The 26210-nt window shown below is 36.7% G+C and overlaps 1 protein-coding gene across 9 annotated transcripts in view; it reads right to left on the bottom strand.

Moving 5' to 3' along the window:
• The window catches only part of LOC121330023 (homeobox protein Meis2-like), a 68589-nt gene extending 43131 nt beyond the window's left edge, over positions 1–25458 (bottom strand). For 2 of the 9 annotated variants that reach the window (XM_041276229.1, XM_041276230.1), the window contains exons 1-7: positions 24462–24716; positions 23979–24211; positions 22930–23071; positions 22492–22542; positions 21611–21661; positions 20588–20737; positions 12922–13036 (exon numbers count right to left, since the gene is read on the bottom strand). In XM_041276229.1, coding sequence (XP_041132163.1) covers positions 12922–13036; positions 20588–20737; positions 21611–21661; positions 22492–22542; positions 22930–23071; positions 23979–24211; positions 24462–24506 — 787 coding nt within the window. In that variant the 5' untranslated portion in view covers positions 24507–24716. Of the gene's footprint in view, positions 1–12921; positions 13037–20587; positions 20738–21610; positions 21662–22491; positions 22543–22929; positions 23072–23978; positions 24212–24461; positions 24722–24778 lie in introns of those variants that run through there. The other 7 variants (XM_041276237.1, XM_041276238.1, XM_041276231.1 and 4 more) reach the window with 7 other exon arrangements.
• Between the last annotated feature and the right edge of the window lie 752 nt (positions 25459–26210).

The raw sequence follows: 26210 nt of genomic DNA, 5'->3' as shown, positions 1-26210 counted from the left end.
CATTCATTCCTGTTTTGTTGTTTCGGTGTAATCAGGCTTGTGGATAAAAGTAGTATGCTTTTGTTGTACTGACCCATGGAACCAATACTTAAAATGACTAATTACTGTTGTTTTGTTCCCCCCCGCTGGGCTGCAGTGCTCAGGCATGTTAAAATGAAATTCTGTATCATTTTGAGGTGACTGGGGCCACGGCCTACTGTGCTGGAGCTCTCTTGTTTAACAGCTGCATTTCTTTTCTGGAAATGCAAAAAGAAAAAAAAAAGGCTTTTTTTCCGATATTAAAGAAGGGAGGTGTAAGGGCTGATGACAGTGACCCAGGACACGTTTCTTACCCTAGGAGAGAGTGCAACTGGCTTACCTTGGGCTTTCCTGGATCCTCAAACCCCCCCCCCCCCCCCCCCCCCCAGGGTCCAGCAAGAAAGGAGAGAAAAGAAGGGGTTTTGTGCTCCTTTCTCCTCAACTTTTCAGGCGGCATAAGCAGCATTTAGCACATTCAGTCCCCAAATGGCTCCAAATGGTCAGAGCGGCGGGGGCTCGTCCTTTGTTAGCCTCCCTCTATTTACACAGGCCCTCTCCAGTAAAGAGACCACATGTTCCTGACAGAAAGCGCTTCTATTCACACCCTATCAGGCAGCAGGACTGTAAGCCACTGAAGTTTCATGCTGACCCCAGGATTAGGGGATTCAGCTACACTGAGACAGCAACAATATGCTAACTAACTGCTATAAAAAAAAAAAAAAGAAAGAGAATGGCAGCCATAAAGGATTCCATCCACTACTTGTGTAAACTTCAAACTTAAATTACAGCATCTGGATATACCTAGGGCTTTCCAAGCTCTCTTTACCAGAATCTAGAGTGATTATAATTGTGGACACTGTTTAGTAAAGCAGAAACCGTCATAGATTGGATGTATTTATTGAATGAACTGCACACAGGCCTTTCCCCCAGTTTTTGTAACATGCAGTAAATTAAGGGGAACTCTGAGAATAGTAGTTTAGGCGTGTAATTACCTTGGAAATGTACTGCTGTATATTTAGGTTGATACTTTAATACAACTACGCGCAATTATTTCCTGCATTTTACTGGAACACACCAGCCCTGCTTAGTTATATATAAAACAACAGATTGGTAAGCAGTCCTTTTTATAAGTGGCCCCTGACCAGTGGGAAGAATTGCCAGGAGCTATTAAAACTGCCATCAGTATTTCTTTTATAGTTCAGCTGTTTGAGCATTTACAGTTTTCTCTGCATTGTCTAGAATATATGGTACGAGTCATTTTAATTCTGTGATTGACAGAGGGCCGATAGCTGCAAAAACTTGTATATGAAAAGAGTTACCGGGTTCTTAAAAAAGCAGATGCCTTGTGCTGATATATGTTTAAATACATAAAAATATACATTTTGGGTTTTAAATGGTATAATTACATTTTTTTTTCACTGCTCCTCCTGTTTTTATACTACTATTATTTTTTAACCTATTAAGTTTTTTTTTTTTTTTGAAGAAATCAGAACACAAACTGTATTTATGTCATTTTAGGTATTACATTTAGACATAACTTTTGTGGTTAACATAACTAGAGTAAGCTATCCAACAATATAGTTCAAGAGAAATTAAAATAAGTAAAAAATGCTCCAAAACATTACAAAGTAGCCTGTCCTCAAAGGACAATGACACTTAATAGGTTAAAACAAAATATTTTTGTTGCTTTTAAAGTTTTCTTTGTGTTTCACCAAGGTCCTAAATGAAATGAAAATGGCATGACTAGCTTAGTGTTACGACTAGTGTACATCTTAAATGGTTTCACCTCCCCCCTAACACAAATCATTGTGACATCCCAGGAATGTTGGAGATAGCTATCGTCTCTTCAGCAATGAAAAGAACAAGAGAGGGGCAGGGGCAACCTTCTGAAACAGGTTTCTAAACTTGGGGTTGGGGAGGGGGGGTCTTGTTTTAGAACACAGTCAATCCTACCTTTTAACCTGAAATAAAAAAAGAACACAAGCCACAAAGGAGCTGTAGAAACGCTACAAGCAAGGGGGAGTATCTGGAGGCTCAACAACCTTGTGATAATCATCTGCCAATAATCCCAATGTTTGAGAAAGCCTTGATATGAATATTATCAAAGGCTTTGGGCAGGGTAATTACAAGTGTAATTAACCTGCTACCTGCAACTACAATTATCTCATTACATCATAAATAGTGCCTTTGAGAGGCTGACAATAGCTCTTCCGTTGCATCTGATTATTGCACATCTTAATTAATGGAACATATTTTTCCTCCAATTCCCTTTTGCTTTAATTACAATTTTAATCATCCCATGCTTATGATTTTTAAGTCACAGTTGCCTCACCTTTTTGTGACCTGCTTTGTTAATTATTACTAAATCTTGGCAAGGGATTGTAAGAGATTATTTTTTTTAAATGCTCAATTCAAAAGAAAACAAAATAGAACTAAAAAAGAACCCCCCCCCCCCTCTCTCTCTCTCCCTCTCTCAAGATTATAAAAATATTCACAAATGGTTTGAGTATGAAGTGCTGACTTAAAAGAAAACCTACTGTGAAAAAGTACTTTTACACTAATTTGCTCAGACTATTAACATTAATATATAAATATTATTTTACTGTCCTGGTAAAGTTCAATCAGAGTAGTTAAAATGCATATTTTTAAGCAAATCTTTAAAAAACATGCATTTTTTCTAAATCACTGCACATTACTAGCAAATAAAAAACAACATATTTAATGAGGTGCATGTATTCATCAGCATGTCAAATAAAATCATGTAAATATATGAATAATACATGTTTTTAGAGGAAAAGGACCAAAGTGCACATTTCTATCAGAGCCACTTGAACTGAAATCTAAGTAACATGAATGGAAAAGGCTAAATTACAGAGGATGGGAGAGCTGTCCCCCTTTTTTTGATAAAAAAAGCATCACGATGCCCATGACTGCCCATACTCTAAGTGACAGGGATCAATGGCTAATGAAGGGCCCTGGGTCTAGACCAATGATTTCACAGTTTGTGATTCCCTTACAACTCCACCCTTTCCCCTTCTGCAGAACAAGTGAACAGTCTTTCCAGTTCTGAATAAAAAATTACACTAATTGGTCCCGGAGGTTATCTAGGTGTGCTGTGTCTCTTATTGATAGCGATCTCCCCTCACCACTAATATATTTAGCCTGGCCTTCAACACAGACACAGACATAACAGATATTTTAAAGTGGGCTCGGTAACTGACATCAAACATCTGTCCTGCAGTTTGATAACTTTATTACCATCAGAAAATTACACCTGCAGTTCTCCAGTGATTGTAACTAAAACTCATTCTTTATGTGTTCCTTTTCTAATTAGTTATAACAAGCCTGAGGAAGGAAAACTGGGTCATGTTAAATTAATTGAAATGAGCATGAAAATTAGCAGAGCAAACTGAATCAATTTTCTAATAACAGTCCTCCTCCAAATAAAGAATATGTTATTCTAACAAACATGAATATTCAAACTATGAATATGTTTTTTAAATCCGATATTACACAGAATTATCTGCTATCGGCGAATTTGGTATTTGTATACCCTAGTAGAAAAATCAAAGGGGAAAAAAATATGCTGCAGTAAAAATGCACACTGCTGGAGAGTACTTTTCATCTCTACACTTTTTAAGGCATTTGGATCAATATATCAAGGGCTTCTTGTACAACAATTAAATAACAACGCATGGATTTCGGGAGGGCTTTTTCCTTTTATTGCAGCAATACTAGACCCCTCACAATGACTACAATTACTAAAGGACACTGGTGTGAAACAAGGCCTAATAATTGAGGGGTTTTGCTGGAGAAAGAAAAGAGAGATTAAATTGGAGAAAAATGTAATTAAAAGGTTTATAAATCAACAAGTCAACCATCAGATTGTAGCCTCTGCTCAGCATATTCTCATCAACCCCTGCCATGAAGTTTTCAAAAATGTCCCGAAGGCAGGGAACAAAGCGAGCAGAACTGATTACAGCCACACTCACTGCTCTGCTGTCTAAACTCTGTTTGGCTTCCTAATGAGCTCACTAAAAACCTAATTCATCTCCCATAACCCTTCTCAGCCCTCCTTGAAATCCACCATTATGGAAATTACGGATGAAACATTTACAGGCTGTGTTCAAATTACTGCTTCTTCAACGGACAGGTTCCTGACCCTACAGTGGCACAATAGAGGTATGTCCGGTACGAAAACCAGCACAGCTCAAAGCAGCAGGATAGTTAAAACTTGTTCTCTTGGTGCAAATGATTTCCACATTAATGCTTTCGATCACAGTAAATGCTGGAATTTGGTGGGAAGCCAGCAGATGTCTAATGAAACTTGTGAGTGAGGCGAAGTAGTAGGGAAGAATTCTGTTGTGGCTGATGATGATGAGGAGGATGAGGATGAGGATGATAACAAACTGCTGAAAACAAGACTGATTACGAATTTCCATACATTTTCGGGGAAGAAACTCCCTCAGTTCCTCATTATTTGAAGTCAAAATTATCCTCAGGGCACCTAGGAGATTACAGAATTGATGAATCCTTAGCTTAAAATGCAGCTGTTTTATTCTGCTTTAGTAATTAATTCTTTTTCCAATACCTTATCGATTAAGCATAGGCCCTGATAAAGTTCAAACTGAGAAGAATCCCCCATGGCATCCCCACTTGCTCAAGAGAGTCAATGAAAACTTCCTTCTGTTCCCTGCTCTGTGTGCTGATCCAGTGAACAGTGCAATTTTTTTTTTCTCATAAATTAAGCTGGGAGCTGTGCTAGTTGATCACTGCTTTTGTCTCTCCTCTTGCTGACTTGCTTTTTACTACTGCTGTCCTTTGTGCTGTCACATACAAAGTCAATGAGCAGTTTCCTCTCTCTCTCAGAGCTTCAACCACAGTGATGAACGCCTCTTAAAAACTAGATTTTTTCTTTTTTTTAATTCTCTACATCTGTGAGTCCCTGATCAACAGTAAGCACAACATGATCTCTCGGGACCCAGCTAGCCAAGAAATCAGATTCTCCATTACAAGAGAAGAAAGCTGCATGTGCCTTGTGAAGACCCCTAACCCATCAGCTCCTTTATAAGTCAATGATTCGGCCTACAAGTCTTGTGTTCTCCACTGAGTCATTCCAAACATTAATTATTATTTATAACAAAAACTCAGTGTCTGCATTGTAGCTGTTATAGGGATTGAATTCCAGAAGAGACAAAACGTAATAATAATAATAATAATAATAATAATAATAATAATAATAATAATAATAATAATAATAATAATGTCCTGCAATGGCTGTATACATAATTAAATCTATCAGTATCATTAAAAAGTACAACTATATTTACTGTACCTACATGTATAAATGTAATCTCCCAAGCATTCAATCTTGCATTCACCTGCATAACAGAAAAGGTGTTCACCTCCTAGTATGGAGCACATTTCAGGAACCTGCATCTGATGCTGATATGCATGAAGAATTCGCAATGTTCCACTCATTCGGAACGCAGTTTTAAGTTATTCAAGAAAGCCATGAATAATGAGCATCCCAGTTAATTAACTTATAGATATATTCAGAATCAATTGCATTCAAAAAACCCTGACTTGTTGCTATTTTATTTTTTTTTAAAGCTTGATAATTGTTGGCACAAGGAATTGCATTTACTCTATAACTTGCTTGTAAGAACCCATTAAAGACTGTGAGAAATTGCAATTCAGATCCAAGGTTCAAATTGCTATGGCTCTATATTGCTGACCTACAATAATAGGTGTTCAATTAGATTTCTTAAACATTTGCTTAATGGTAATAAGTTTCCTGGCACAAGGTATTATTTTTAGAGTGTGGGGGATGAGAGGGCTCAGTATGCTTACAAACCAAATGGGTTAGTGTGGGAGATCCACTGACACCCTCCCCTCAGAGGAATTCAATTGGGAAATGGATGCAGTTCTTACTGCTGGCTGCTAACCTAGACTGTGAATGTATCTGCTTATATAGATAATACAAGCATATACATTTCCAGTGTTTGTTTCAGAAATAAGATAGCCTGTCCCTGTTTGTTGCTACCATGGTCAAGGGGTTTTATTTTTATCCTTGAATTTAACAGACTGAAACAGCTTAACTTGCAATATTCAGCTAAATATATTCCTAATTCCTTTTTTTAATTAGTCTTATTTAAAAAATGATTTTACAAGCATAACCCCCTTTGTGTTCTACAACAGGTTTACACATAATGTCTTGATATTCTTAATCCCTCAGTACCCACATGAACCACTCTGCCTAAGTGGGGAGCTTGAGCTATTACTATTCTAAACCCCCTATGTAGTAGTCTTCATCAATGATGATAATGGGGATGAAACAATCCCAAAAACAAGAGGTTTTTTTTTTTTTTTTTTTTTATAAAGGATCTTAGACCGATACACAGCCATCTAGTTCTCCAAGGCAATGCAAGTGGTTAAGGAACTAATAAATATCTTTACAACACCCTTGCTTTTTCCCTACTAATGGAAGCACGACTAATTTTGTTGTAACAATGAGCGTCCACACAATAGCATGTGCCTTGAATAGCAGTAACCCTTGCAGCAAGGAGCACCTCTCACCCTAGCTGTGTCTTGTTGCGTAACCTTTCATTTTACTGGGGTCCTTCTGACTTATAAAGGATGAAAACAATCTCATGAGGCCAGAGAAAAACAGGCCTCTAGGAACAAACAACACCAGTCCTATGCATTGCCTGTCGTTTTTAATAGTTACACAATTTGAACGGTTTTTTGGGCACATTTTAAGTGTCTTTTGGGCCATGGAGGGGTAAGCTGCATTCCCCCACCATCAGAGCATTCTTTTCCAGGTCAAGAGGTCACTCCTCACAGATGTCCCCAGCAGACATGCAGTTGTCTAAAGGTTGCATCCCAGGATGTGTGCATTCACTGTTAACAATGCACTGTTGCTCACTGTAAAATTAAATTTAAAAATGCTGTTCTGATATAAATAAGGTCGGCTTACCGGTACTCACAAAGAATCTCCCTGTGTTTTGTCAAACTAAATTCATATGTTGGACCTCTTCACTTGACAGGATCTTTTTTTCCTTTCTTTCTTCTTTCTACAAGTTTACATTCCCTCATTGTTTTTAATCAATGCTGAGCCATTGTTGCTTGATGGCATTAGAAGAGATGCATTTTCAAGTTTTACAGCAGCAGAGCAAAGAGCTAAGCAAAAACAGCGTGCAATTGAGCAACTGTCATTAAAAAAAAAAAAAAAAAAACACACCAAAACCCTTGATTAAGCACATCATAAGCCAAATAAACACTAACGATACATGAATGAAGAAACACACTATATTTGTATGTAGGACACTGCTAGACTGCCTTATTCAAAACAAATGGCCCAAAACATAAATAAATAAATAAATATGATGAAAGCCCGTTTTTTCAACACAGAGCAGAATTTAATACAAGATTACAAGGTCTAAAACGACCCTTTACAAAATTCCAGGTGCTATTTTTTAAAACTCAAAGGCAGTTAAAAAATATTGTTGTTATATTTTTATACAATTGATGACCTTCTAAATCTGTTATCTTAACACATAAAACATATATTGTCACCCATAGCCAGAAGCAAGCTAGGGAGTATTCAGGTGCTAGTTTGGCAAATTCATTTCTTCGGCTTCTTCTCCTCCCTCAGGAGTGCTCAGTGCTCAGGGCTTGTAAATAAGAAAATTATCTTTGCTGACTAACACTCATGATACTTCCTTGGGGTAATTAGAAATGATTATATGGTTGCATACAGTAACAAAAGCTATGGCTCTAACTATTGTCAAATCATATACATCCATCTGCTGTTCCCCTCACTCAAAAACAAGTAAATCAGTTAAAACACTGGCAGCAAAAAAGGAACAGGACAGCTACATTATAAAATAAGCATGGGCATGTTTTAAGAGGCAAGAAACCAGACACTGCTTTAATCAAATGTGCAAATCTCAATAACTCCCTGGAAATTTGCATAAGCTCATAAAATGGTTTTAAAAAGCTGTATTATTTTACACCCACTGCAAGCACATTGCTTAAGTAGTACCTGTAGGGTAGCGCTGCCTTTTGGAATTTAGAATCCACTTCGTAACCTCCATCCCACCCTCCCTCTCTAGCCAGATATTTCTTAGAAGCTATTAGATTACATCCAAATATTTAAAAAAAGGACCTCAGCTATGCAATGTTTAGATGTAAAGATGGAGCAGGGATTAAACACCAAGAAACAAAAAAAAAAAAAAAAAAAAAAAAAGAAAAAGAAAAGTGAAAAGACAGCAAGGGCAGTCAGACAAACACAAAAGAAATAACAAAACTTAAAGCCCAGGAGTCAGGGTTAATTCCCAAATAAGCACACCTTAAATGCTATTGGGGGAGTGCCTAGGCAGGGTTTAAAGTCATCCTGCAGGTGTGCCTGTGTAAAAGATGGCCTTTGTAACCCTTCTCTCAGCCATAATAGGGACCTACCGAGACAGAGCATTTGAGATGCTGCCTGTGGGCACCCCACCCCACCCTCTTCTTCTCTTCCCAAAGTTTAGCTAATAGAAGAGTGCTGTTGGATTATCACTCTTCAGAGGTGAGTGCTTCGATGATCTGCAGGTCATCTGCTAATTGGTTGGCAAATTCCACCCACAACTAATAACTTTGAAAAGGTTCTTATTAAATTACCAGCAACTAGGTTGTTTAGTTCTAGGTTTATAATACTCATTTTATAATACATGTTTTTGTTTGACTTTCAGACATTGTATTACATTATAGTTGCAATGCTCAAAGTACTGTTTATAGCATTAGCGTAGTAGATTTGTACAAAGTTGATATTATTGAAAAAAAAAAAAACCTGCTCGGTTTCATTCTTTCATTAGGATTTCCTGTTTCTTTTTCTTTTTTTTCAAAGAAAATTAAGACTTCATCTGCACAAGAAAAAAACCTGCAAAAAACTCAGCTTTCCCTAATGGCTCATTGCAGACATTCTCCTTAGCTGCTGTAAGAATAATTTTAGTAATTCTTTCCCCATGTCCAATTGAACATTAGCTTGCACATTAGCCTGACCCACTTAATATGACTCGTTTTCCGGCTTCAGAACAGAGAGCAACCCAGAGAAGGCCGTACACACACAACCTGTTCATGATTATGGCCAATACAGACATGTTTATACCAGGGATGCCTGAGGAACCTCTGAATACTGCAAAAATCTACAAAGGGGGTGGTGGTCTGAAGATGACATTAGCTGCTAATGGTTTTTTTTTTCTTTCTTTTTAATCCAGAGTATTGGGCATGTAACAATGCAACAAGGGCTGATCATTTTGGTTAATCACCTTTTGGATCAAGGCCAGATGGTCTCTATTGAGAGGAGAGCACACTGAGAGCACCCCAGAAACTGCTTCTAACATGCCACCAGAGCTTTCCCGTAAACTGCTGAATGATGAATCCAGCAAGAATTTTGGTCTCAGAGCAGAAAGGGATACATTTTAAAACTATGTGCATTAACTATACTTTTCCCCATAGAATCGGCACTTGGCATGAATAATTTACCCACTGTTATGCTAATGGGATCATGAAAGTATCCCTCTGTTTTTTTTTTTTTTCTTCAGAGCAACTATTCTCAGCTTTCAACAATTACCCCCCCCCCCCCCCCCAAAAAAAAAGGCTCCTGAGTTTGCAAAAGCCTGCAACAAATACCTGGCAGTTACATTTCTTCAAAAACAGGTAAAGAAGAGTTTGTTTTGTAATTAGTAATGGTAAAATGTGACAGGTATCAAAGCCATGTTCCTTGTTAGGCCTCAGTGTCACGCAATAATATACATGCTGTATATAGCACTGTTTGAACAAAAAAAAAGTAAAAGTATAACCTGCCCTGTTTATCTGGCTCTCTTTCACCTGCTGCCAATGTTCTGTATAAAAAGAGATATCTTTTGTATTCTGTTATTTGTTGGGGTTTAGAACTCTTCCCTGACCAGCAGCACTGTACCGGTAACATTCTGCACTAGCTAGTTAACTGTGTAAAAATTATCAGTGCTAAAACAGCTGGGAAAGAAGGCTATCAAGCAGCAGGGAATGTGGCTGCTTTATTGTTTATCTTTTGTTTATGAGGCAGTATTCAGGTTTAATTACTACTCTAAATTAAACTCTAACCGGCACCAGGAGACATCCTTTCACATTTACTAAGGGCTAGGCTAGAGTTGCAACAAGGCCCCCGTCACGTGCGTGGATAAAATTCCAACCACTTATTTTTTTTCTATTCACAGAATTAAGTCTTTCAAAATGTCAGAGAATGCATTACTAAAGCTCATTCAGTTTGCGTTACCTACTGCAAAGCCTAAACTTGTATGCTGGCAATGTCTGACAATATCTCAGATATCCTGAAATCAGACCTTTTCAAAGCTAACCAGTGACCATGCTAGAGAAAATTGAACTATTTAATGAATCAAGCTAACTAAAGCTGGCAGCACAGCAGTTAACATGCACTCAGCTTGCAGGGTGAGCTGAGCAGTTACTGGGCCAATTGCCTCAGTATTTCTGGGAATTCTGCCTATTCACAGTGCAAGGATTGTTCAATTGCAGCAAAATGTACAAAATTGATTTTTTTTTTTTTTTACCAAAAGATGAATGGTAAGAAAGGCCCTTTACAATGATCTCACATCAGAGATGTCAACATCATTTTTTCTCTCATGCATAGCTAATGTTTAGGCAAACATATTCTACTTGCCTCAGTAATGGTTTCATATCTTCACCAGCGTAAAATACAATGGCACATTTCTATCATACAAAACAACCACATGTGTAATTGGAAACAATAAAAAGTTAGTCTCAAAGAATGAAACAGAATTAAAAAATAACTTATCAGTGCCAACATTTAACAAATATGCAATGTAGATTCTTTAAAAATGGCAATCCTGAGTTTCCTTTACTAATCGCACAATTCTTTCATAGACCCCAAAACAAGAGCCTTGTTCCTGATCTTACTATGCTATAAAATGTTTGTTTTGCAGCTGATCTGTACTGCCTCAAGTCTGCTTTCATTTTGAATAATAAAATAGTTAAAAAAAATAATAATTACATATTATTGCCAGAAAATATAAGAACTTTAATCTTTTATCTGCAGTGACAGCTTTAACCTGGAAAAGCTGCTGTATCTTACTCGGTATATGTGTTGCTTTCGCCCCCAAGCTGATAATTAATCTTTCCCACAGGAATCTATTCTGAACAAACTAGGTTGGAATTGAAGGCAGGCACTGTATCAAAGCACACCAACTTAAATATATATCTATAATGCTAAAAGTATAGAATGTTTGTTTAGTTGCTTTTACATAACTCTGCTTTTTTCAATCAGTCATACTTACTTAAGTGTTGCACAACTAAAAAATGTAAAGTTGTCATACTGTAATAAATATAAACAAGTCACCCCTACATCAACCAGTAATGTGTAAATATTTTTTTCATAATGAAAACTGTCCCGTAAAAATAATTACTTAATGAAAAGCAGCATAAAAACCAAAAAGAAGCTTGCCATTGCAGCAATTATTGAAAGGCCTTGCTGTAGACATTATGTAAGCAAAAACATTTTAGTAGTCTGTGGAAAGTGCAAAGGAAACGCAGGACCCAAAGGGGCTTCTGAGACTTTTGTTTGAAAGAAACAGTTTGATTTTCAAGCTGCACACCTTTTAATGTACAGCAGAGGGATTTTCACATGCTGTTTTTCCCTGATAAAACCAAAGGGCCATATGTGCTCTTCTGTTTCTTCCTGCAAGCTCAACCACCTCTGTATCAGACCCAACACAACAGACCCAAACCGGGCGACTTGAAAAACATCTCAGTCCTATTGACCTGTTAATGAAACTGCTTTTGGGGCCTGTGAATTTGCTGGGGAGAGGGGTGAACAGGGAGCTGAGGTAAGGTAGCTATTCCTGGTGTTGCTAGCAGAGTTAGAGTCGAAAATGCTTCAAGCGTTAACATAATTGCAAGAATGTGAAAAATGAAGTGTTGGGCTCCTGAGCAAAGCAAAAGGTCAGAGCAAGCCTTGCACAAAACAACTCTGTGGAAGATGGCCTCATTAGACATTAAATCAGCTTCCCGTTCTTCCCTTTTGTTTCTAGAAGATGTTTTCGTGGTTAAGGCTATATTTAACTCCTTATCCGGTCACTCTCTTTACCAGTGCTGTATGCAAAGTACAGAGAGTGTATTCTCTTACATTGATCAACAGCTCTGGATCTGGAACAGACTGCAGTCGATAAAAGCTTGGTGGATTACAGGTCACTTGTACTTATGTGTGTAAGATAATCAATATGCTGCAGATTTTATTTTTTTCCTCCTGGCCTAGCAGTGATGACATAAGGAAAAAAACAAAGAGCAGCCATACACTAATGAAATCAGGATTATCTTTCATATGTTGCTGCATGGGAAGCGTTCGCTAACTACAACTGACATTGTATTTAAAGCATTCCACCAATGATAAATACCACAAATTATCCAACATTGTATTGTAATGTAATGCAGTAGCAGATTTTTGTTGCCGAGATATGAACAAAGTAAATGACCATGACTACATCTAACAAGTTATTCTTGCATAAACAAATAGCTATCTGGCATAGCAGTGCTCATTATATAAATAACCTACAACTCACATGCTTTAAATTCTGGCTTGAGATTAAATAATCATCCAGTCTGGGTAATACCATATAAACCCCAAATACAGTATAGTACTAATAATTCCATGTCTTTCTTTAAAAGTGATCTATAGATACACTGTAAGTGTGTGTGTTAAAGGAAATGGCATGACATACACAGATGAGTACACCACAACCATTCATACTAATATTACTATTATAACACATGCACTAATATAATTACAGATCAAGTTATTTTAGTCATGCCTGCTTGGCGAGAAGGAGAAAAGGGTTGACCACTTACCTTGTTCGCTGCTGTTGTCTCCGCTCTGGGAAGCATGGCCCCCGCTGGAGGGCCCTGGTGTGCCTGCCGAATGTGTGGAGGTTGCATCATCATGGTCTCTCCAAGACGCTGGGTTCTGGTGTGAGGAAGCCAAGGAATTTTTTTCCACAGATACAGTTCCAGCAGCAAATTAGGAACAGAAAGCAGAGGGGGGAGAAATAAGGCAAAGGAATCGCATTAGCATCTCTAAAGTATTAGAGTCAGAGAACGAGCTTGCAATACGCTGTACATACTCATCTCAAGGATCAGCTAGCACTGAAGTGTCGACTGTTTAATTTCTTTACAACAAGCACTGTCTCAAGGACCTGGTGTTGCACAACAAATGTCATTTCCACTTTAAAATGGTCTGGCTTTACCGTATTCATTTTAGGATATTTCTAGTAATATGTTCACTTTACATTTTAAAGTTTTAAACAGTATTAAAACTGTGTTATGGCAATTCTCACTAGAAATCTGACTTATTTTCACAAAATATGTTGCACCTCAATGAAGTTAAAAAACAGTTATCATAGTAATGTATATAAAAGTCCAAACATAGAAAATCCATGCATGTATTTAATATCTTTAACAAGAAAGTATAGAACCATAACCATATTTAGTAGAAAATGCCAAAAGTGTAAACATCTTGTTAAAGTTGGAAAAAAAACTGTTATATAACAATGCTGTTCTGGCAAAAAGAAAAGCAAAACAATGATTCTCTTTCACAACATAACAAAATCAACTACTTTATTCCTGGAGTGAAAGCTTGCTTTTCAAAGAGGTAAGTGCTGAAAACAGAAAGTTGCAGTTTTAGAACAACGCTGCTGAGTGTATGATCTTCCTGGTCCTCCTCTCCTTCCGTAGTCATTCCCAATATCCTGCTGTTGCTTAAAGGAAAACAGGATTTCTATTGTACAGGAAAAGCTCCACATGAAGGCGGGCAAGAGATGGCATTTCCTCTGGCAGAAAGGAGAGGCAGAACACATGAAACAGATCAGCCCCAGGCCTGCCCCTGCACTTGTACATGTCACCTGCATGTGACAACAATATGGTATTGACTGACACCATCTCTGCAATAGGAAAGAACAAATCCCCCCTCAACCCACTGTAAAAAAAAAAGAAAAAAGAAGTTCTATAAAAAAAAAAAAAATTACCATTTTCTTTTTTTTTTTGGTAAGATACTACACAAACAAAAAAAAATATTTAAAAGAGTCCTGCATTAAAAGCTAAGTTGTTAAACCAGCACTGAAACAGTCAGGAGCAAAACACAGAGATTTAACAACTTTCCCTCCTGCCTAGCGCTTGTGCCGGAGCTGTGCCTATGAGCTACCCTTTTTATCTGCAAGTTAGGAAAGCACTCAAATAGCTTCAAGCTGAAGGCAAACAGCAGACAGGGGCTCTTCAGCCCTCTGCAGCCTCTTAGCGTCAGCTGTTTGCCGGATGGTAATCAGATAAAGAGCTTGAAGAATTACATGAAAAAGAGAAGAAACAATAGCTCGGCATGAATTTAGCCCTCCAACAACGAGCAAGAACCTTCTTTTTAGAAAACAGAATAATTGCAACATGTTCACCTAGGCCAAGGTTTTGGGAATGAGGCATAGTGATGTTAATTTATGCACTGAGGTCTCTTTTAAGCCATCTTTTTCTACAGATCCCTACCACAGATGTTAAAATTACATTAATTATCCAGTAACACCTCCTTTATGTTTCAAGGCAAATGTCATTAAAAAAACCCACAAAAAACAACGTCATACAATCTATCTAGGCCAAGCCAGACTTTGTGTTCTGAAAATGCACTGTTGTTCTTGGGGAAGAAAATGACTAGGTGCATATAAAAAACACCCACTGCTGCCTATCCCTTCATACTAGCCTTTGCTCTGCTAAAGGTCACTGTTTGTTGTGCAGGACTGACTACTTTGGTTTGGGGCTGTATACTTACTGTGTGATTTTACATGTACATTGGCTGTACAAAATAAAGAAGTGCCAGGCATTCTAAGACATTCACTGTGCTAAATACTTCTAGAACCCAAACATAAGTAAATGGATTAAACAGAATATTACATATTTTACATATGTTCTGTTTGAGTACATTTCTTAAATTATGTGTTCAAAGACAGTTCTAACAATTCTCTGCATTCACTTATTAAATCCCACAGCTACTTCCTTTCACTACTTTGATATTCATTATTCAGTAAATCTCTTAATACACAGGGCTCCTGACTAGCTGAAGGTGTAGCATTAAAACCATTTTCAATATCTTTAAAAGTCCATTTAAGTTGTAGTCATGAAACTAAGTCAACATCCGCCTCAATGATGCAATTTAAAGTGCAAAAGCAAAAGCATTGCATGCATGCAACAATTCCCAATAGCTTCAATAATTATTAGGAGTCAAACATGGTTCATTCCTTGCTCTTTCCTAATTGTGTTAAAGAGCGCAGTTACCCAGAGAAAGGAAGCAAATACCAAGCACAGCACAATGGAAGTAGATGGAAAATAGATACAAGAAGCTAGGTCTCCAGGGGCAGCACTTTCTATTTGCCAGGTTACAGACGTACAGCTGATAATGCAAGTTGTAATTAATATAAAACCAGGCGACAATATGGGGAAAGCTTGTAGTAGCTAGGCCACAGGAGAACACTGTCGCTATCTACCGTTTCTCATTTACACACACCGCCTTGCCTGGAAAACACAATTTTGCCAGTGTTTTCGTCCCTTGGAATTTAAAAAATTGATTTAACACCATCATTGAATTTTGCTAAAGCTAGAAAAGAGCAGAGCATGGATATAGGTCTCTTGGTATATGAAGGAAATCGGATGCGTCCCTCCTCAGTAGGTGAAACCCCAGTACTGGGAAATGTAAACAATTTTACCTATCAAAGTGTTTTTTTTTTTTTTTTTAAGGGGATATACCTTTTTCTTTTTACTGGTAGGCAGTAGAAGTCAAAACCACATAGAGATCTTCTATTGAGATATACTTTTTATTTACTAATTGTCGTTTCCCGCCAGGGAGGTGGTTCAGCGGGTCAAAGATTTCAATGCCACTGTATACTGTTACAATGCTGGGGAAGTTAAATGCTAAGCAGTGCTTATTGTTGGCATAAAACACATCGTTCACCTACAAATCTTAGGAGAAGTATGTTACAGAATGTTTTGCCTCAACCTACAGGCAAGATCACTTCTTACATGTTTCGGCATAATTTAAAACATAATTATACAGCAATTCCACATAGCAGCTAAAATGAACCATACTTTTCTATTAGGCAAAGACATATTTATAACATAATAAATTATCTAGTGGGTGGAAAATTTAATTTCCTCTTATAATTTATAACAAGTAACTGTCTAATAACAACATGTGGTAAAACCTATGTTTGGGTTTAAATAAAACAATTTTACTATGGGACACAGTACCAAATATGTTAATGAATATTTATTGTATCTGGACTCTGTAGTGTGTCTATTTTTCATTGTAGATAGTTTTGTAATTGCTACTAATTAAATTTACAATTTAAATCTCACTTAAAGGTAAGAATTTACAGGCAAGTACTAGTAAGCAATGGCAATTTATCAAAAACGCAGCTAATATGCAAGATATTTCAATGCTGTCATTTATAAAGTACTGGGGGAATAAAAATGGTGATATACATTAACAGTACAATGTAACTGCTTGAAACAATAAACTTACTCACGTGTTACATGTAACAGTGTTTTCTTTACATGTATAAACACAGCTGATTGCACATGTTACATGTCCCTTAATGCACAGAAATGCAGATATCAGGTTTACAATAGGGAGTTTTATGCATAGCCATGCTTTTGAGTTGGCCCAGATAGAAGGTATTCCATTTGTTGAAGACAAAAGAAAATGCAAATAAAGTGGAAAAGTAAGGATGTGCTGCATAGTTTATAATAACACAGCCAATACAGTTTGCTTTTTGGGCACAAAAAACATTATTGCTTTACATAAACACTGATAAATCTGCTTTGCTGGCAGTCTCGCATGACTACAAATGAATTGAAGACCAACAATGATACCAGTAACAGGTATATGAAAAGCAGTGGCACTTTACAAGGTGTGCCAGGAAATAAATTCTGTGCTAACACATGTGTCACCTTAAGAAAATGAAAAAAGAGCACACACCTACAGAAAGGTAGACAAAAACATAGACTTGTCTAGTGTTTCTGTTCATTAGAGGAGATGATATTCAGTTAAAATTAATTTGCGCTTCCGACTATGGCTTTTGGGGGAAAAAAGCTTGAATATTTTGAAGAACAGCTTAGCCGACTGAAATAGAAGTGGATTCTAGAGGCATTAAGCTATTACTTTATAGGTGGCATCAAGAGTCTATATATGTGAGAGAGAGAGAGAGAGAGAGAGAGAGAGAGAGAGAGAGAGAGAGAGAGAGAGAGAGAGAGAAAGAGGGAAGGGCAACAGATGTACAAAATCACATCCACCGAAAAGGTGTACAGAAGGACTTAAGGGCAACAGATGTACAAAATCACATCCACCGAAAAGGTGTACAGAAGGACTTATTTTCATTGACATTGGTCTAAACCAATCGGTTCAAAGACAATACAGCATTCCAAATGCAAATAAGAGGACGCTGATTACTGCCTACCATCAGGTAAAGAAAAGAACAAAAAAGAAAACAGTCTGTCTCCTTCGTTCTGAAGTGGCTCATCATCTACACTATGCCAACTTTCACCAAATGAGATCTAGCCTTGGGCTATGTATTAAAAATGCATATCAAAGAACAGAAAAATGGACGTGAGAGAGTCAAACTAAATAAATTAGCATATCTAACTATTAGATTGCCTCTCCCTCTGTGCTGAAAAGAGAAGCTAGTAATGAATTATACAAAAAAAAATCCCTTTTTACAAAAAACTTTTACTGCCATCAAACAGCACATTTCTTTCCACAACTGTCTGTTGCCCATTATTCCCCATTTCAATCTGAAGTTTATTTTCAGATGAGCGTAAACTCAGCACAAGTTCACCTTTGTGTCTGTACATGTTTTTAGACAGGCTTGTTAATATTTCTGCTGTGGAAATATTCAGTCCTTGTAAAAGAAGGAACATGGTGTATTGTAGCCTATTACACCCTTGTTATGTTTAAAAATAGAACTAATGGTATTTTGCATGTTTTCTAAACCAACAAGTTCAGAATGTTTTTTGTGTGTGTGTGTGTGTGTGTGTGTGTGTGTGTGTGTGTGTGTGTGTGTGTGTGTGTGTGTGAAGTCTTACTAAACCCATGTCACATACCCTAACCCAATTACAGTCAAGGCTAAACCCTTTGCTTGATTTCATGTAACCATTATTTTCAAGTTTTATTTGTACATTGTATTATATTGCACCAAAAAAAAAAAAAAAAAACTGACTATAGATGCCTTGCACGGTCATTCAAATATGGGCAGTATCAGTTCATAATGTTAAAAAACACGCACGCACGCACGCACCTACGCACGCACGCACGCACACACACACACTTTTATTTTGCATAAACCTATACTTCTTAAACTATGAATAACAGCTTTAGTCAATATTAGCTCCTCTTGAAACATTTTAATGCATTTCATATGGGACAGATTAGATTTCATTTATAGCACCATTTAATAATCAGTTTAAAACTCAAACTGTTAGGGGGTCAGCGTTACTTAGGGAATGTATCTGCTTTTCCATAAGCTTAAAAATGAAAGCCTGTACTCTCCAAACTAAAGCAAACTGCATATTTGAAATTGTCCACAAGTTTCTAGATGGTGTTCTTACTGGACAGATTAGTGATTCTTTAAGAACAAACAGCTGTAGCAAAATGAAAAGCTGAAATCTCAGTGAAATAAAAGGCTCTAAACTAAAATACCAAATTAAGTGGTAACCCTTGATGGGTTGAAGATAAACGGGCAGTCATCCACACTCAGGCTTGTTGTTGGCATCTTTAATTATTAAATTATCGAAGTAGTACTTTACACAATGGTCCGACTGCAATGTCTAAATTTGAATATTATAATGGAACAATTGGCTTGGGCATCTGCCATCTGCCACGAAACTAAACAGACTAGTTTATCTAATCTCTTTAGTATAAACAACAGCATGCCTCATTTCTACACTTACACTTGAAACAAACTCTAGTTTCAGGCTTAAACAGAAGTTGATAAGGCCCTGCAATTTTTCAATAACCCCAAACTGAGCCACCTTTATCATGCACAATCTGAACAAAACAGCAATTTTCCAATATTACAAGACAAGCCCTAACAGACGCGGCAAAATGGCTTTGCATAACACTTACATCTACAGTAATGCCTAATAGGCTTGAGCATGTGCAGTTGATAGATATCAATCCGTCACAGTATCAGTGAATATAGGCTACTGTACTCTCGATTTTATAAAAATGTTAACCACATACCACTTTAATCTTCAACAGAAATTGGATAGTCTTCGCTTACATGATCATTTAATCACAATGCATTAAATTCATAACTGATATGTGCAGTACACATTACTGCGCAGATGCACGCGATTATTATTTTTTTTTCTGTACTAAATCGCATTCCGTATTTACAGCTTCGCAGATGATTTACACTGCCTTGTACCCAACTCACTGACTGTACAGTCTGTCTCACAATTGCTTTTGCATCTGTTCTGATAATAACATGACAGTTACAACAGCATTGCTACAGTGCCGGCCAAATCAATATTAAAAATTAAACCGTCGCTTCAAAAAAGCACCCATTCATATTTTGATCATGCTAAGCAACACAATCCAATCAACCAGGCTATAACCTGGACTGTAACTCTTAACTGCAGCCCTGTCCCTTTGAATGCCTGCTTCTCAATGACCGTGCCTGTTGTGCACGGTCGCATGTAGTTTTTAATCCAGCCATTCTCCTTCCTAATGTAAACTCTGAAGATTTCAATATAATTTCTATGATATGTTATTTGAATACAATTAAGCGCCCGGAACCAAGTTTCATCTGCACCACAGATAGCAAGAATAATGTCATACAAAACAATGTTTTGTATAAACAAAATAGCAATAACAAGTTTAATAACAAACAGAAATATCTTATGCTACCAAGATAACCAAAATGAATATAAACATCGTTGTGCTTAACATTATCACTCAACATTTTAAAATCTATCGTTCTGAAAAAGTCAATTCGCACAACGCAGCGACAAGCGTCAGCATGCACTGAGACTATCTGAGGGATTGTACAGTTTACGATTTACTGCAAAAGCAGCTAGCTAATGTTTGCTATTACTTTAATCACGCACATCATAATCAATTAGTCCCTGTCGACATCGTGGTATTGGATTAAGATCTAAAAATAGGTAAACAGTATAAAAGCAGCCTAAGAGGAGGGGAAAAGGAAAAAGTTCAGTCTTGGTGTGTATATCCGATTCCTGAACTATCGACACCCTTTCTGCAGAATAGGAAAAAGGAAATGAACAACATCCCAAGCACTGTAAACGAGCATTTAAAATACTTTTTAAAGACATTCTTTCAAGTGAAAAGACAAAACTGCGGCGAAAAAGCACCGCAAGCAGTGAGCTAAACCTAGTCAAAAGACACTTAACGCCCATAAAAAAAAGAAGAAAGAAATGAATGTGGTTTAAACAGAGAAACATACATGTAAAACCCCCAGCAACTCACATGGTCAGCTAAGTTTGTTGAAGATCCTGAAAGCTCTTCGAGGTCCGACTTTGAGTTGCCATCCCTTTCGTCAATAACGAGATCGATTGGCATTTTTCCTTTTAAACAACTAATGTACCTATGGCAGAAATTATCACACAGCTCGTGGACCTAAACGCAAAGGAAAATACCTTTAGAAACCCAGCGATCTAGTCCAAGAATAACTATAATTAAGAGGCATAACAGTCAATGGCAAGGAAACAATAGTGAAATTGTTGCTGCCGTTATTATTCTCAGGAGACTGGAGCAACAAGTTGAAAGGCAGAAAAAAGAAACCATGTCAAACCGAAAGAGCTATTCATGGAGCAGAAAAGGATTTTATGATAGCATCTTTATCTGAAAACGTAATTTGGATACCGCTGGAGCATATGCATATATAACTAAAAAATAAATAAATAAAATAAGATATGGATTACAGTTGTTATCATTAAAGCATGCCCCTACATAACACCAATATTTAAATATATTTTCTGCTGTTTGTTTTAATTGACGCTGCAGTGGTTTGGTATAATGTTGCTATTCCATTAAAAAAAAAAAAAAATCAAGCAATCAGCCACCTATTCCATACTTGAGTAGTTTCTTTCAATGCATCGCTATATGCTAAAATTACAGTTCATTTCTGACACTGGAAATTAAATTAACAGTTGTGACAGACCGTATTATAGGTATTTCTTTCAGCAATGAAATCGTACTATGGATATACTAAAATTACAGTTCAAGTTCTGACACTGTGAACTTTAAATTAAACAGTAGCATGACAGACCGTCAGAGCACTAGCTAATTTTTCATTACAGATAATAATTTACAATAATAATATATAATAATAATTTATTATTAACTTAGAATTTAAATATCTCTATTTTAAAGTCCCACTGCAGAGACGGTGTACAATAATGACCAGAATTTAAATATTACATTTTTAAATGCTGTAATATTTCCAAACACTGTCTTCAATGTATATAAAAAAATTAAAACTTAGTTTACCTTTTCTAACTCCAAAAGATGAAACCGTAATACTTGTATGGCTTGAATCATCTGTGTAAAAAAATAAAATAAAATAAAATTACACACACACACACACACACACACACACACACACACACACACACACACACACACACACACACACACACAAACACATATATATAAAGAAGAACTGTTAGAAATATTTTTAATTAATAAAATATTCATGTGTTGATTAACTGGTTGAAGCAAGTAATGAATAAACAACAATATGAAACCACGACGGAAAGCAAAACTGTTGATTTTGAGTTTTAAGTGGTAACAATCAATATTCTAATCTTTAAAAAAAAAAAAAAAAAAAAAAGAAAAAGTTGTGGTATGCATCGATTTAAAACTTTTTGCAATTTTTTCTTTTTTTTTTTTTTTCTTTTACAAAAGTCCGTTCCCTTGGGGATCTGTGGGTACAGGGAAACAATATCTGAACTTCAGCAACCAATTTTTTGAATATCCTATACACCCGTTGCCTTTATTGGACATTGCATGTTTTCAAATTGAGAATAGCCCAAATTAATTAAAAAAAAAAAAGTTTTGAAATTGAAAACAATGATACTAAGCTCAACTTCCTCCTATGTAATGCATTATCATGCAACAACCCTTCGATTTTTCCTGTACACTTCAAAGCGATCTCCCTAAGAAACATTCATGTTGTTCTTTTTACACACACACACACACACACACACACACACACACACACACACACACACACACACACACACACACACACACACACACACACTTTCTTCCATTCGACTAAGTAAACGCAGCGCTTTGAAAATAGTCATGTCATAGTTCTCTAAAAGTCTGTACACTGTATAAAATATAACCATTTATAACATTCTTACCAAATTGTCCAACTCTGGATTTGATGAAAATAAAGGTTTCTCTGCTCGAACCTAAAATAGTGGACGGAAAGTACATCAGTTTGTTGCTTGGTTCGCTCGATCTGTTTAATAAACCAGTCCTTTTTCTTTTAATCTTAACCAAAGTCCAACTTAAAAGCTGCAATATTTTACTCAATGTACTACACCTACAGTTTACAATATCATCACATATATCATAAACAATATCATTAGCCAGAAAGGAAGTGCACTGTGCATTCACTTGCATGTTTATATGAGAAAGCAGGCGATTCTGCTGTTGCCGTGGCTTTCAGTAGTAAACTACCAAAAACTTATATTTATAAAACGTTAAAAAAAAAAAAAAAAAAAAAAAAAAAAAGATAAGCGCAAATCGTGGCCACGACTGAGACAGTGGAAAGTTCAAATGTAATGAAAAGTGACCTGTTTAGCGAACACTGCGATATCCTCATTGAAGGAGTCGGAAGAACAGACGTCGCCGCCTGCAACGCCGGGCTCTCGGGGTGTGCAAGTCGCCAGCTCGCATTTCTCAAAAACCAGCGCGAGCAGGGGGAATAGCGGGTGACTACAACGGGGAAAAGAGCAGTCTCAATATAGCATTTTATAACTTCAGCTAAGCGAGAACTTAAATACTTCACATTGAAAAAAACATAAATAAGCCTCTAGTACAGTAAATTAACCATGTGGTAACGTGTTTTGTTATTATTATTTTATTTTATTAATCTATTATTTAGCACTCCCGACTATAAAAACAACAATTACTTGAATTACAGAAGTTCAGAGTATGGCAATTGTGGGTTAAATGAAACAATAGACACGTTGCACAATAATAGCATGTGTTACACATATACAAGACCTGCAAATCCACTTTCATTGTTATGACTTGCGTAGTTGAATGAATATGGTTATATTGTATTGTTGCTTATTACTTTAACATGTAGCATTTATCGGGAATATTGGTTTACTATGCTGTCAATATTACTCGAATCTCTGCGCTGTATAAATAAAATGCATTTTATTTTAACTCTTCTTGCCAGCTGCATGAAAATGTAACTTTGTTGCTTTGTTTTCGCGCCTCAGAAAATATGGTAGCTTTCTTTGCTGTAGTTATCTGTAACAAACAATTCCTTCATGGCAACAAAAAATAAAAGTTGAAAACTACTCCTCCTTAAAAGTGTAAAATGTAAATAACACTTTTTTTTTTCAAATAATAATTCTGGGGGAAAAAAAAAAGTAGTTTGCAAAGTAGCATGATGTTTGAATTTCTTTAAAAGGCAAATAATGAATGTTCTGCTAGTCACATAATGTTGCACAGAATTCCCTTCTAAAGACTAAATAAAATAAAATAAAAAAATAAATGCTATTGTTTTTGTGTGTGTGTGTTTTTAACTTGTACACAGTTGAATGCTAAAGTTGTTTTTCAACTCTTTGTTTATGCTAAAACGTTTTACAAGTTTTATTTGTCTACCTACCCATAAATGGAATCTTTATCCCTCTTCAAAACATCGTTGATAGCAGTTCCCATGCTGGTTGGCATTACATTTGCATGGGGTGCATGTGCTCCATAGTGTTGGCTGGCATGTAGCGGCGGCCCATGGTTAAGGTGGTGGACCTGCGGTAGCGGCCGGGGGGCGTGAGGGTCTCCGTACATAGACGCTGGCACCCCCACTCCGTCCATTCCACCATAATGGGGTAGTTCATCGTACTGAAAAAGAATAGAATAAAAGGTAAGCAAATAGAACAAAGAAAATGAAGTAGAAAAAAGCACTGAAACAGCTGTAAAACGAGCGATGATTTCTGTACTGAAATCACCTGTAAAAATAAAGCAGACATACACGTAAAACAGAAGACAGAAAGCACAAAAAAAAAAGAAAATAACACGCAAAGATTCGCCAGGAGAAGAGGACTAGCCCAATAACACAGAAAAGAGCAAAAATGAAAAGGTCTGAGATTACCAGAAACATTTCTAAACTGCAATCCCTCTTCTCCGTCAGTTTCATAAAACCCGCAAATTACTTATGGACCCCTTTCGAAAACAGCTCTGTGTTTTAGCAGAGCGCCGGTTAATCAAAAACTGAAATCAAGTAGGGGAAGGCGCAGAGCATCACTGAGAAGCGTAAAATAAAAATATTTATGAATCTATTTTTTCTATTGTTTTTTTTTTTTTTTTTTTTTTTAATATATGAGCCGCCATAATCAATAGAAGAGTGCCATCGAAGAGGCCCTCTTATAGTGGACTTGTAGTAGGTAAGTGTTGGAGATTTAAACCTACCCTTTGCGCCATCAGTCTGCGCTCCAATAAACTCCTGGCTGTGTCGTATATTTAATATCCCAGTCCGGTTAGAAAGTGATTTAGTGGAAGGATTCCTTTTCCAACCAACTTAGTGATTTCTCCTATTTTCCAATATGGTAAAATGCAAACACAACGACCAAGAAGAGTTGGTGCAATTTTTTTTCTCGTTTTCCCGTTTGCAAAAAAATGTCAAACACCAAACTGAAGGTTACAATCGGCCCGTCAACAACCCGCATGTAACTAAACTGTCGTGTCTCATGGCTTTTTGCCACTCCAGCTGTCAATCAAAGCCAGGGGTTGTCAAGGTAATGAATGAATGATGGTTGCTGATGATGATCAAGAGAGGAGGAATCTTTTAGTTCGTTTTCTTCCAATAACTCCGCTTCCACCTTTTGCCTTAGGATCGCTATCTTTTTATTATTACTGCAAAAGAAAAAGCAATGGAAATTAAGAGATTGCAATTCAGATCTTTCCTCTTTCCTTGTTGGTATTTCGTCTCTCTCTCTCTCGCTCGCTCGCTCTTTCTGAGATGAGTGAGTGTCAGTAAGTGTTGGCAGGTTGGCTGCTAGCTTGCTTATAGAACAGAGTCAGTTTGCAGCGCTGATCGGCGGGAGAATGAAATGACGGAACCCGGAAGTAGTGGTGGCCATAGCCAGTCCTACAACAGCTATTGAAAGAGGAGAGAGACCAAAGGATCCGATATGCAGAGTATGCATTAGGACTGCTACAACTCCACACGGGGGGAGCCAAACAACATATCATCTTATCTAAACCAATTCTTCAGCGATAACAAGAATCAAAGCTGGTGGGGGGAAAAAAATAATTCTGTATCTGATACATGTACAAGTAAGAAAATATAACCTACTTCACATACATCTCTAACAATAATTTAAGACGCTTTTTAAAGGTAAAATAAATAAATACATAATAAACACATGCACACAAAACATCTATAATTCATCGACAACAATATTCAAAATGACACCTTTTACATTTACAACTCTTAAAACAACTTTCGGACCTTATTTTTTACTTTACGAAATATAGGCTATTAAAATAAATACGTAAATAAATAAATAAATTGTGATAATAACAATAATCGACACATTTCTTTTGCAGCACGTTGAAAATATACAATAGAGAGTAAAGAATCGTATAATGTTAACTGAATGTCATTCGCCCGTTTTGATTTTTGATTATTATTTTTTTTTTTATTTATGATGCTAAAGCTTACTCATTATGTATGTTGTGGCTGGCTGCTGCCGGTAATGTCTGTTAATCGTGCTGCTAATTACACCATGGCTATTTAGCGAATTAAGTGAGACAGCGCACCCCCTTGAGCAAGAAATGAACTTTTCCAAAAAAAAAAAAAAAAAAAAAAACCCTTTTGTAGGGAAAGTAATTTTGTGTG

This window comes from Polyodon spathula, chromosome 17 (assembly GCF_017654505.1).
Source record: "Polyodon spathula isolate WHYD16114869_AA chromosome 17, ASM1765450v1, whole genome shotgun sequence".
In the NCBI taxonomy this organism is placed as follows: domain Eukaryota; kingdom Metazoa; phylum Chordata; class Actinopteri; order Acipenseriformes; family Polyodontidae; genus Polyodon; species Polyodon spathula.
This window is presented reverse-complemented; position numbering and strand designations above follow the sequence as displayed.